This window comes from Drosophila simulans, chromosome X (assembly GCF_016746395.2).
Source record: "Drosophila simulans strain w501 chromosome X, Prin_Dsim_3.1, whole genome shotgun sequence".
Classification (NCBI taxonomy): Eukaryota; Metazoa; Arthropoda; class Insecta; order Diptera; family Drosophilidae; genus Drosophila; species Drosophila simulans.
The window spans coordinates 11,490,459-11,503,349 of NC_052525.2; the positions used below are offsets into that span (position 1 = coordinate 11,490,459).

At 42.9% G+C, this 12,891-nt stretch overlaps 3 protein-coding genes across 5 annotated transcripts; 2 read left to right on the forward strand and 1 right to left on the reverse strand.

Annotated features, from left to right (window-relative positions):
• Positions 1-3,058: 3,058 nt before the first annotated feature.
• On the forward strand, positions 3,059-5,708 carry LOC27207333. The gene is made up of 6 exons (XM_039296372.2): positions 3,059-3,310; positions 4,038-4,581; positions 4,647-4,773; positions 4,836-4,987; positions 5,052-5,383; positions 5,442-5,708. Exons 2-6 carry the CDS (start codon positions 4,141-4,143, stop codon positions 5,593-5,595), a joined length of 1,206 nt encoding a protein of 401 aa, XP_039152306.1. The 5' UTR covers positions 3,059-3,310; positions 4,038-4,140; the 3' UTR covers positions 5,596-5,708.
• LOC6725745 (glutathione hydrolase 1 proenzyme) lies at positions 5,530-7,974 on the reverse strand. The gene is made up of 4 exons (XM_002106709.4): positions 7,745-7,974; positions 6,699-7,684; positions 6,432-6,625; positions 5,530-6,373 (listed from the first exon to the last, which is right to left on the reverse strand). Exons 1-4 carry the CDS (start codon positions 7,833-7,835, stop codon positions 5,866-5,868), a joined length of 1,779 nt encoding a protein of 592 aa, XP_002106745.1. The 5' UTR covers positions 7,836-7,974; the 3' UTR covers positions 5,530-5,865.
• A 132-nt stretch (positions 7,975-8,106) lies between these two features.
• Positions 8,107-12,693, forward strand: LOC6725746 (regucalcin). 3 transcript variants are annotated; one of them, XM_016173788.3, is made up of 3 exons: positions 8,107-8,247; positions 11,634-12,352; positions 12,415-12,693. In XM_016173788.3, the coding sequence occupies exons 2-3, from the start codon at positions 11,634-11,636 to the stop codon at positions 12,605-12,607; spliced, it is 912 nt and encodes a 303-aa protein (XP_016039066.1). In that variant the 5' UTR covers positions 8,107-8,247; the 3' UTR covers positions 12,608-12,693. The 3 variants fall into 3 exon arrangements, with proteins under 3 accessions (XP_016039066.1, XP_016039065.1, XP_002106746.3); XM_016173787.2 differs by lacking the exon at positions 8,107-8,247 and adding an exon at positions 10,029-10,184; XM_002106710.4 differs by lacking the exon at positions 8,107-8,247 and adding an exon at positions 11,081-11,228.
• Positions 12,694-12,891: the final 198 nt, after the last annotated feature.

The following is a 12,891-nucleotide window of genomic DNA, read 5'->3' on the forward strand; positions in this document are numbered from 1 at the left end:
CGATGGACTCGCCAATGGAAGCAACCATGGGCCACAAACAGGCGCTTTTCCCATTTATGAGTTATTTTGATAAAGATCCTACATAGTTTCAGAATCTGCCACAATACGATACTCCCAATATTTCCTAGGCTATACAGCTTTTGTTAGCCTTTTCAGTTGAACCAGTTAGTAAGTTGGCCAAAATGGCCCATTGTGCACCGTCACCAACATGAGGTTGATTGGTAGGTTGTCTGCTTGGCTGACCGATCGCCGCTTACACTTGACAAACAGACATTCTCAAAAGTTACTAGATTTTCCCAAAATTGTTAAAATATTTGGAAAGGCGAAAGTATGCTGTGGTTCTCACACACTTTTCTTATCACTTCGATCCGAAAGGGAACTTTACAGTTTATTATTTATTAACTCAACCGGTTTTGAGTCGAAAGTATATATAATATAAATATTTTAATATTTATTTAATATTTAAAATATTTTCTATATATTTTGCTTGAAACTTTTCTTTATTTTTGTAATTATGCGCTTTTACAAGTGGCCAACTAATGCCGTTTTGATGGAAGTTACTTATGCATATATTTTCATTTTTGTTGTAAACTTACCAGTTCAGCCTAATTTCTCTCAGTGTAGTAGCCTTATTTACCGCTCGACGAATGGCGGTTGCTTTTCGCTGGTCGCTTGGCTGTCTTTGCATTGTGGCGTCGTTGCCGACGCAACGCGAAACACAATATGCGCAATCGCAGAGCTTTACACAATTCGGATCCAAGCGTTCCATACGCTATATATACTATACCTTCACTGCCCCCCGTCCACCGAGGCAGTTCATCCGAGCCATCAAGGAAAACGCGGTGGCCAACTATTAGCATATTATCCACCAGATGCTAGACGCACCTTTCTTCGGGAATCTATCATCACATCCGTTGACTTGGAACTTCTTTTCGTTGGAAAGAATCTTTTTGCATATATTTTTTAGAAAGTCCGTATTTGGATAGATTGATTGTTTAGAATTCTACAAGAGGCGTATAAACTTATGCCGCCAAAATGGCTAAGCTATAAAAAATTTGTGTAAATTTCGCAATTAGCGGGGGCAAAACAGTCTTTCTTTTGGCAACAAAAAAGATTTGCTAATTAATCTTGTCTCCCTTTTTGATTCCAGAAATGTTTGATTAAATGTACTTTACAGATAGATGCCTAAATTAAAAGGTTACTAAAGCTACATAAAATGGTTATTTTTATACAGAATTTAATAATCTATCAAGAAAAGAAGTTAACTCCAGTAGTTATAATTATTGCGAATATGTACATATGAAAGGGTATACAAACTTCGGCTTGCTCGTTTTCCAGACTTCGCTGGCCAGTTGGTTCCCAGCAAAGTAACCCAAGCCGACAAGTTAACACAAGTTAATGAAAGAAGTGGGACTTAAAACCCGTACTAAAACTGGATCACAATAGTAGCCGTGTTCTATTTAATACCGATAATTGGCAAATGCCCAACGTTCTAAGTCGCAAACTGTGGCAAATTGTGCAAGTAAAAGGTGACGAACGGACTTTCGGATTTTATTTCTATAGTTGTTCTAATTCCAGGTTCAATATACCGCAATGAGAAGTGCTATTTTGGCAACAAAAAAAAAGCTCTGAAACTAAAAAGAAAAATCTATAAACGCATCTGGCGATTATAGTTCAACTAGCGGAAAAAGGAAGTCAAATTTGACAGCTTTTTGTGGGAAGCGGGATTTTTAAAATTTGTCATCGTAACATTTTCGATTCATTCTCAATCCAACATTGCGCATGATTAACAATTTATTAACGTTATTCCGCAACATTTCGCAAAGTTGCATTGGTCCGTTGACCAGGCTTTGTCGTCATCTTCGACGTGAAAACAGTCCCCCTTTTTTTTTTGCCCCCAACTGACGTCAGTTTATGGTCTTTTGAGCCAGCATTGCAATGCTTCAGTTGGCATATATTATTTAACATTTTTACCTATGATATAACTAGATTAACTGCTAAATGCAAAGACAACTGCAAAGCAATTCAGCGGTCTTGAAATCGAGGGCTAAAACAAAAGAGTGGCCAGCAAAAACTAGCGTACTAGCCATTTTAATCAACGACTTAACGTCTTGGCTTAGTCGTCTTGCCAACTTTAATAAGAGCTTTTTATAGCTGAACCGTTCAAACTGAAAGCTTAGTATAATCAAGCTTGCGAATATGGGCTAAGATATACGCAAATCCATTTAAATAGCAAATTAGTGTTAAGCGAAATTTATCTACAAGATACATTTCGAACTAAGAACTTACGAAATACTAATGATCTATTAATGATCTATGGTAAAATATTATACAAATTTAGGTATTGGTAGAACCTGGACATCTTAGGCTTGTTCTATAAACTAATACTAATACTATACTATAAATATATGCATCTTTTGAAATGCTATAAATGTTATAACAAACCAATTTTCCTAATGAATAAATATATGCGTTCAAAAGTCTTCAGTTCATTATCAATGTAAATGGTGTGATAAAAAACGCAATTAGGCGATAATTTCATGAAAGTTTCATGAACATATGACCGTAATTGCAGAAGATATTTTTATTTACCATTTTTAAAGGGATATATTCATTTTAACACTAAATCCAGCTCTAAAAAACATCTTAAAATAATTCTCCAAATAAAAAATATATTTTTTTTCACATATATTTAAATATTTATTAGTTTCTTCTGGGATCAGCTCTACCCCATCCACATTCCGCAGCAAACCGAAAATGTGGAAAAGCATCTGTTGCTCTTCCAAACACTGAAAGTGGGCAATAGTTTTAACCTTGGCTAAAATGCCTTCTACAAGACCGCACTTTTCCCAACTCTCTCTCTCTCTCGCGATCTCAGCTTGTGTTTTACTGCCTCTCCGAGAGAGAGAGCGAGAGTAGGAGAGAGTGAGAGCGAGGTGTTGGGCAGTACCTGTGCATTCAGGTATTTAAGGCCATAGGTGTACACACACACATGCATAGATGAGAGATAGAGAGCATAAGTGGAAATGGCTCGCTTTAGATCGTACTCGATGAGAATTATTTTTAGTTTGTTTTCGCCTCTTGGTGCGTACAGTTGCACTCACGATCCGTCCAATCCGCTTATATTTTTATTTTTTTATTATTTTTTTAGTTCAGCTTCAGTTCGATTTTGTTTTGATTTCAGTTCGTTTTTAGTGCGGTTCGGTTTTTCTTTTCCTTTTTTTGTTGTTTCATTTTGTGAACGCTGCTTTCCCCGCCTTCGCTGTTCTCCAACGCAACGATTCCGAATCGGACTTTCGTTTTTCTGTTGGTACGACAAGTTTGCTCTTTATAAAGTTGTAAAGTTTTTTAGTCTGGCCCGCCCAACCGACGATCAGAAATGTTTTTTGTTGATTTCGATGTGTGTTATGTGTGTGTGTGTGTCCCTAAATAGATCGAAAGTAGTGGAGTTTGGCAATCAGAGGTTTATATATTGATTGCACCAGCGGCAGAAATATCTTCGTATTTTCCCATTTAACGAACGCCTGTCCAGCGATCCGTAACTTTAGAACGGAGAAATTTTGAGAGTTCCAACAAACTGGCCAAGTAACGAAACCAGCAAATACCAATATCGTCGTTCTCTGGAATTTGTGAATAACTATCATTCCTCTCTCTCTCTCTCTGTCTCGCTCTCGCTGTCTGCATCTCCCTCTCGCCGATTGGTAGCATCAATGGGATGCCAACGACCCATTTAAAAACCGGAAAAATCTATGAAACCGGAAAAAATGACTAATCTTTACGCACCGGTGCTTTGAGTTAAAAAAACTAGAAATTGTTTCAAAAACAGCTAAAATATATATATAATATATCGATTAGATTGCAATCTCAAAATATAAAAACATTTAGGATCTCGAAGTTGCTTACAAAAATAGTAGCATAACCAGAGGCGTGGGAATTGTTATTGAGAAACAACAAACTTTGCATCATTAGTTGATTATTTAAGAACTCATATTTGTGTTGTATAGTGTTGTAAACTAAATAAACCTTTTTTCTTGCAGCGAATGCAGCCGAGAGTACTATGCTCGTAGCACCTGAAGCGCTGCTTCCGCCTGGTTACCTCCTAGTTCCGGAATGTCCATCTAGCCAGGCGATTGGGGAGTCATGCCAGTGCAGCAAGTGCGTCCCGTGAGCACCTACGACAACTTGGGCGTCTCCCAGTCCAGGCAGCTGACGGCCGCCGGTATGGCTGGCGAACCGGAAGCGGAAGTCGAAGTGGAGCTCAATGGCAGCCACACCAGCCACAGCATAGCCGCTGTGAAGGCGGCTCTCAACGATGCCAAGTCGAAGTTCTTTGGCATCAACAACTATGAGTCACCCGTGGCCAGCAAGAGTGCAGCCGGAGTGACGACGATGGCCAAGCCAGAGCCAAGGTACCAAAATGTTCCGCAACGCGAGGAGCTGCCGGCAGCGGCTGCTCCCGATCCTCCAGCGCAACCAGCACAGCCGCCGGCTCCAGCTGGCGATCATAGTAGGGCACTGCGCTATGCGACCACCTACGAGCAGATTCCACTCAGCGACTTGGAAGCACCGCAGGCATCGCAGGTGAATGACGCCATCTAGATAATCGAAAAGTCCAAATCAAATTTCCAACTCTTATTCCAAAAAAGGCCGTCTACATGAGCACCACAGTGCCGCAGAACATGAAGGGCATGAAGATCGCCGGACGACATACGCCAACTCGCAACAGCCTGAGGCACAGCCGCATGATCGTTGTCAATCACAAAAACCACGACAGTAAGTCGGAGTGTGTGGGTGTCATCAAAGTTTGGCTATCTATACTTATGCTTTATGTACAGGTCTCCAGGCCACCAGGAATCTGAATATATCGCGCCAGCTTCTGGTTATGCAATTAGCTGTGGGCCTGTTCATTGTGGCTCTTGCCGCTTGGATACTAATCCTGGCCCCCAATGCGTCCATATTGATCAATCCGTATCTGAGTGGACTGTCGGTAAGATGAATGTGAAGTGGATGGATTAGTGTGTATAATAAGAATAAACTTATCTCTTGCTCAGCTGCTTTTGGCCAGCATTGCGGGGCTCATACTGCTGCGACGGGATCACAAGATCACGGAGCACCGACCGCCCAACAGTTGCTACAAGGTCCTGCTGGCCGAGTCGTATGTGTTCACTGGCCTGGCGCTAATCTTCTGCTGCTTGGCCCTCGTCTGTGCGGCCATTGAGTTCGCGGAGCTCACCTCATCCGCAGACGGAGAATGTGGTCCAACATCGAGCTCACTGCTTAGCTATCACAATTGCACCTGCTTGGCGGCAGGTGAGATGGTGGCCAACTACTCCTCCTCCGAGGCTCCAACGGCATTCGCAGCTGGCCAGGAGGAGCCGTCACAGTAAGTTTCCAACTGCAGTATGCTTAAACATCGTTATGGAGAATATTCTACTTTCTAGAAACGATGGTTGTGCCGAGCTTCGGATCGAATGGAAGTATCTGCTCGCCTTCTCCATGGCGCTCAACACTCTGGGCATTGTTGCAACATTCTTATACATAACGCTATTTATTTGTTGCCACCGCAAGCGAGAACACTTTTACACGTCTGTGTAGGGTATTACTTAAATTAAACATACTACTTAAATTATTTTAGCAACTGATACAAATTACAAATAAATTATTATTTATATCTAAGTACTATTAAAATAACACAACGTTTAAACAAATACTGGTTGTTCCTATTTCATTCGTGCGGCTTACTAACTTCTTCAAAAATAATTGGTAAATTCAAACATATTTGAGCAATTAACGTGTTTCAACATAATTAATACTTTGTGTGAATACTATATGTTTGGTATAATTTGTAAAAAGTCATCAGACTTCTTAGAATCCACTAACTCCACCTGGCTTCCGAAAATCCGAGTTCACCCAGATGGTGTCATTTGCTTGAGCGATTCCACAGATGACGGAACCGCGGTTCTCATAACGCTCGCATCGATGTCCCCTCTCCGCCAAGCTATCCACATCGCTCTGCCGTAGTCCATACTCGTAGAGCAGAACATTGGGCAGCATCTGGTGATGGATGCGACTGGCATCGATGGCGGTCTTGATGCTCGCCTCCTGCCACAGGATGCGCACGAGGAGGGGCAGGAGGGCGGAGATTATTTTGGTACCGCCAGCGGCTCCCACAACCAAGCGAACTTTGCCAGTGGCGCGTTCGGTGACAATCACTGGACTCATGGAGGACATGGGACGGGCGGCAGGAGCTACACCATTCGTGCCAGCCACGAAGGGCAGATCGAAGTAGTTCTTGAGCTGCTCGATGGAGAAATCCGACATGGCGTTGTTAAAGATGACACCTGTGCGTCTGCCAGTTCGTCCACTGCCAAAACTGCAAAATATAAAGGTGATATAGGAATATTTATAGAGCATTCTTAATATATAATTACTAGAAATTGATGGAGCTGGTCACTGAAACTGCATCGTTTTCATGGATCACTGAAGTGTGCGCTGTGCCGTGCTCATCTCGTATTTGAATACCAGGTGCAGCTCCATAGAACTCTGGGCGGTTAAAGGTATGTGTGTGGTTAATTTTCCTAGCCACGGATTTTGCCAATTCACAACTGGTCAAGTTAGCCAAAAGCTGTAGGATAAAGGGTACATTATTAATCAATTTCAAAAGCACACGAATTGGAAAGAGATGGATATGTGCTCACCTCCTCGCTCGCGGATTCGTCCAGTTGCCATCGCTTCACGAATCCAAACTTCATCGCCTCGACCAGCAAATGGATTTGGCGTGGGCTCATAATTCCCCCTTTTGCGAATTCCGCCCGGAACTCCTTGAGTATGTTCATCATAAAGCCGAGAACGTGACCACTTCCAGGTGGAGGAGTCAAATGGAGATCATACTCATCCAGTGGCATCACAATCGCCCTACTCAACTTGGCGTGCGCTTGGTTGAGGTCTTCCTTAGTTATTGCACTGCCCGCGTCCCTCAAGTCGGCCAGCAGATCATCGGCGATAGATCCGCGGTAGAAACTGAGTGGTCCCTCGTTGGCCAACCGATCGTAGGTGGTGCACAATTGAGACGCGGGGCGGATGAGATGGCCCAATGGCCAGAAGCGACCGGTGGCGGGATCGATGAACATTCGGCGCAGGCCAGGATCGGCCCTGATCATGTCCTGGTTGAGTATGAGCGCATCGTATTGGTGCTTATACAATCGGTAGCCACGACGACACAATTCCAAAGTGGGCAGCACCAAATCCTTCCACTTCAGTCGCCCGAATCTCTGGTGGGCCACCGCATAGCCGGCCAATTCAGCTGGCACGGCAATGGACCAGCCGGATCTCTTGAAATCCTGCTCATCGCGAAACGACGAGAAGTTCTCCGCACGCAGTGCCAGCGGCGCCATTTCCCTGGCCAGAATGCTGTAGGATTTGTTGTCCTTGGCTACGTAAATGTTCATCACCATGCCGCCACCGATGCCCATGCTCTGCATCCCGATGAGTCCGTTGCAAATCAGGGCCGCCAAGGCGCCATCCACAGCACTTCCTCCATTCTCCAGGACTTTTCTGGCCAACTGGCTGCATACATCGCTGTCGGAGCAAATGGCCGCCTGGGAGAATCGATGGAGCAGCGAATTGGAGGGTGGCAGTTGATCCTCCGGGTTTGGCGGTCTCCTGGACGCCTTCCGTGTGCCAGCTGGAAGAGAAATGTGGGTTAATTGTGTGCAAATAGCTGCTTCTTCGTCGCTTAACCCACCATTTCCGCCCGGATGTCGGTAGATATAGACTGCCACCAGGATGACAATCACCACGGATATCAAACTATTCAATCCTATCCTAATGTACATCGCTAGCACCTAGATTTCCATTGTTTTCAACCCCATTGCCGCACCATCGCAGTTCAAATGGAAATATCCATATCCTTTTCATTTCAAAAATCAGCTGTTCTCTGCTCTTTTCTAGTGGTCATACTGCCGTCGATAGGTCAAAATAATCGAATATATATACTAAAATTTTGAAAAAACGGCGCGTTTTTATTTAAAATTTGTGCCACTTGTTATCGAATGTCAGGGTATGCGCGTTGCCAGACAGTTGGCAACTCCAAAGAGTGTAGAAGGTGGCAGCCCTTTAAGCTACCAGCTGACCCCATAGAGCGTTTTTGTTGTTGTATCTTTTATCTTTTCTTTTACCGCTTTGTTTAGTAATTATTTTGCTTAATTTAAGCATAGTTAATTGTGATTTGATAATTGCTCATCTTCAGTAAGTAACCACAGGTTGCAAGGTGATGCACAGGCGTTGCAAATCTGTCTAATTTGCACAATTATTATAACCTTGACATAGAACAGGGGGCAATAACATTATCGATGAAAACAACAACAAAAAACTGGTTGATCAAGCGCTGTTTACTTTTTACTTTGCGCTGCCAATCTTTTTGAATGTAACGGTAGTTCGGCAACAATATGTTTTCATTTCAAAAATCTCCATTTACGTATATAAATATAAACAAACATATAAACATAAATCGTATTTTTCATGCTTTGAAGTTCAAAAAGACTTAACCAAACGCAAAACGCTCCAAAATTGCACGAAAATCGCGCAAAAACGGAACAAAGCGAAACGGTAAAATATATTTGGCTTAGACGCGTTTTGCACGCGATTTTGGCGCGGTTTGCCACTACTTTTGTTTTTGTCGCGTTTTTTGTGCGTTTTGAAGGCGTTTTTTGGTTTGGAATTAAAATACAAAGAACAGACCATTTAAAATAACTGCTTTAGATATATATTATTAATAGTAGCTAAATAAACTAAATTCCTATTGAAAGTAATACCTCTAGCAATAATCCCACACAACCAAAAGTAATAATTAACTTCCAACAGCTGTTTTAAAATTACAAACAAAATGAATATTTAAGTGCTTAGCATTTGGATTTCAGTGGCCACTCTATTGTTACGATTTATTAAGATTTATTGCAAATTTGGTTGGTAAAAGGTCGCGCTTTCCTTATCAATAATGCCCATAAATCTTACAGCAATTAATTAAATAACAATTCGAATTTAAAGTACCGATGAAAATAGAAAAAACACCAGTCAGGGGGCAAACCTGTGTGCCAGCCGTCTGCCGATAAGCAATCCATCTTGGACCATCCAGATTCGGACTTGGACTTGGATTCTGTCCAGTCATGGCTCCCAATCCCAATCCCATGCCCAAATCCAATTCCGAACCCAATCCCATGGTCTGGGTGCAAAGGGCGGCGGGAGATGCGCCATAAATAACTTGGCACTGGAGGTCACTTGGGCAGCTGATACCATGGACCACCACATGCACCATGTACTTGGAGATCCATCCTTTGGCACTTTGGCACAGTGGCTCGGATGCGATTTATCGCTGCAACTTATCTCTCGTCCAGCGGAAGCATAGAAATGCGCCCAAGAAATGAGAAACATTGAATGTTTCAAGTTTAAAATTGAAATTTAAATTTATCGCCATTCGCCCACTCCTGTGCATTTATTATTGTAAAAAATTGGCATAATGCCTTAACCCCTTAAGTTTAAGTTTAATGCATTTTTAGTAAAAAAAATTCAAGTTGATTAGGTTAAGTCAGGTGAAAAGTTAAGATTAGCCAGCTGAAAATTGAAATTGATTAGTAGTTAGTTGAAGCCAGCAAATCCTAAAACACATATATTGATCAACTGCTGGTTAAATATTATTTTTTATAGTTACTAAGATACTTTTATAAATTTAGGGAGCTTAATTATTCTGAAAATTATGTCCCAACATTTAGGCTTCAGTTTTTGTTGTCTGTTTAAAAAGTTTTCAAACTTTGAGGTGCTTAAACTTGAAAACTTCTCATTACGCTTTTCAAAACTGCGATGCTGCGCTTCGCAATCTGTTTTGGAATATTTTTTGCAATTTGCCATCGGGTTAATTTGCCCGTTGGCGACTTCTGTTGCTCTGTTATCAGGCCGGGCTATCCAGCCCTCCAATTGTCCGCTTATCAGTGGGCGGAGGAGGAGGTGAAGGTGGAGGAGGTTTTGGCGAGATTGTGTGTCACGCCCGTGCCAGCTGGGGTATATAAGAATTGGGCCGGATCGGATGGCATTCAGTTTGAACGCGCTACTCAACGGAGCCGTGTCCAAGGATTCTCGATTCTCCATTCTCGATTCCCCATCTCTCAGCTCAAGCTAAAACTATCTCCAAGGTAGGCGCTCTCCTGCAAGGATTCCCTTTTTTTTCAAAGTGATGCAAAGTGATGCGAAAAAGAAGGTTTAGCTTATGCTGAAAACTTCTTCGAAAAAATCGAAATAACGTCAAAATTAAATGGAAATTTATAAGCTTACACAAAAGAATATATTTAAATTTGCTAAAAAATATAGCTTCAATATTTTTCTTCTATTAAAGTAATAGCACAAAAACTTTTTTTTTTAATTATTTTTTTTTATTAAAAAAAACTGAAGTCGAAACAAATTTTGAATGAAAAACGGATTAAGTACTCAATTTTTTTCATATGCTCTATCCATCTGAGCAGTTACTTGTGATTTGTCATATGTCGTTTTCGCGCGCTCTTGCCCCACTGTGCCCTCCACATGTGTCCGATAACAGAAGTGCCTGCCAGTGAGCATCTCTTTAAGGTCTCCACTTGACCAATTCAATAACAGCAGCCGAATGACAACAAAAGTCAATTAAAAATCGCTAAATGCCAGGCGCAATCAAACTTAAAAGTTAATCGCGGCATCTGTGTTGTTTTTATTGTTGTTGTTGCTTTTGCTTTTGTTTTTGCTGAGTATGTGAGTAAGTGAAGGGCATGACGTCACAAGAGCGCAGCTGCATCGCACAGTGGAACCAATTGGTCGATAAAGCTGACAAAAAATGTTCGCTTTGCATACAGAAAAAAGCATGTTAATTGTATATTTAAAAGGGGAAATACCTTCCCAATTGCTTAAAAATAAAAAACCGGAAAGTGACATATGTTAAAAATCGAAAAAGAAAAAAACTCCACTGTGCGGCCTGTGCAAAAATTGAACTTAAAACATGGAAATGGAAGTAAATAAATAATCTCGCATTGTGTTCCGCTTGCGATGATGACGATGCCGCCGGTTCTCAGCCAGTAATGTCAAGCCCCTGGTCTGGAGGTAATAAAAGCAACTCCGGGCGACGGCTGTGGGCTCAGTTTGGATTTGGAGCCACCGAGCGCAAGATGATGTTACTAATTCCCGTTGTTGCAGTGTGCCTTTTCGGCCTAACGGTACTGCGTCTATAAGTAGGACTAAGAGATCGATGAAAAAAAGTGTTGCGAAAGTCAAGTGTTTGAAAATAGCACGGTTTTGAATTCGTTTTAAATGGATTTTGCATATATTCTGATTATTTATCCTGATAATTCTAAACAATCGCAATGTTGACAGTTCAAATCTTTAGTTTTTTGCTTTGGTGTGTAATTTTCTGATTTAATCCTACAACTAAATTTCAATTGTTCTTAATTGTTTAATCCAATTTAAATGCGCTGATTTTAGTCTAATTGAAATGGCAATCTTGATAAAAACCATGAAGTGCTGTAATGCATTCCACCAAATGCCACATTCTTATATAAATCCATATATAATCAATTGGATGCACTAATCCGAAAATCGCTTGTTCCCATTCTCACCAACAGATGTCGTACAAGGTGGAACCACTGCCCGATTCCTACGCCGGCCTGGGCGAGGGTCCTCACTGGGATGTAGCCAGGCAGAGCCTGTACTATGTTGACCTGGAGGCGGGCAGCCTGCTCCGCTACGACTATGCCCAGAACAAGGTCTACAAGACGAAGATCGAGGGCGAGACCTTGGCCGGATTCGTGCTGCCCGTGGAGGGACGTCCGCAGGAGTTCGCCGTCGGCTGCGGTCGACGCGTGGTGATCGTCAACTGGGATGGCGTCTCGCCCACCGCCAAGGTGGTGCGCACCCTGTTCGAGGTGCAGCCGCTGATGGATAAGAATCGTTTGAACGACGCCAAGGTGGATCCCCGTGGTCGCTTCTTTGGCGGCACCATGCGCTACATTGGCGATGAGTTCGAGTTCCGTCACGGCGAGCTGTACCGCTGGGAGGCCGGTGGCCAGGTGTCGGTGATCAAGGGCGATGTGGGCATCTCCAACGGACTGGCGTGGGACGAGAAGGCCAAGAAGTTCTACTACATCGATACCACCGACTACGAGGTGAAGTCGTATGACTATAACTTCGAGACCGGCGTGGCCACCAATCCCAAGGTGATATTCAACCTGCGCAAGAACAGTCCCAAGGATCATCTGCTGCCCGATGGCCTGACCATCGATACCGAGGGCAACCTGTATGTGGCCACCTTCAATGGCGCCACCATCTACAAGGTTAATCCCAAGTGAGTAGTTCACTCTAGCATTCCAAGCGTTGACGAGCTTTAAATGTCCTACTTCATTGCAGCACTGGCAAGATCCTGCTGGAGATCAAGTTCCCAACCAAACAGATTACCTCCGCCGCCTTCGGTGGCCCCAACTTGGACATCCTGTACGTGACCACCGCCGCCAAGTTCGATCAGCCCGCTCCGGCTGGCACCACCTACAAGGTGACCGGACTGAACGCCACCGGCTATCCCGGCGTCAACCTGAAGGTCTAGGAGCAGCAATCTCTATCCTTAGCCCCAGTTAAATGTACCAATCGAATCCAAGTGCAATTATATGTTATGCTCTTTAACGTTTTAAATCGCGTCTTTCAACGTTCTGCATGCCAGTAGGGAATTCCTTTCTTGCAGTTCAAGGTCAGCTTAAGGATCACACTCCTTCCTGGGAGTATCCAGGATCTGGATGAACATCATCATGTAAACCTATATGCCATATGCTATTAACTAGAGTATCTGATTTCGAACGGCAATCTTATCAGGCGCAGACACACGGTAATCAT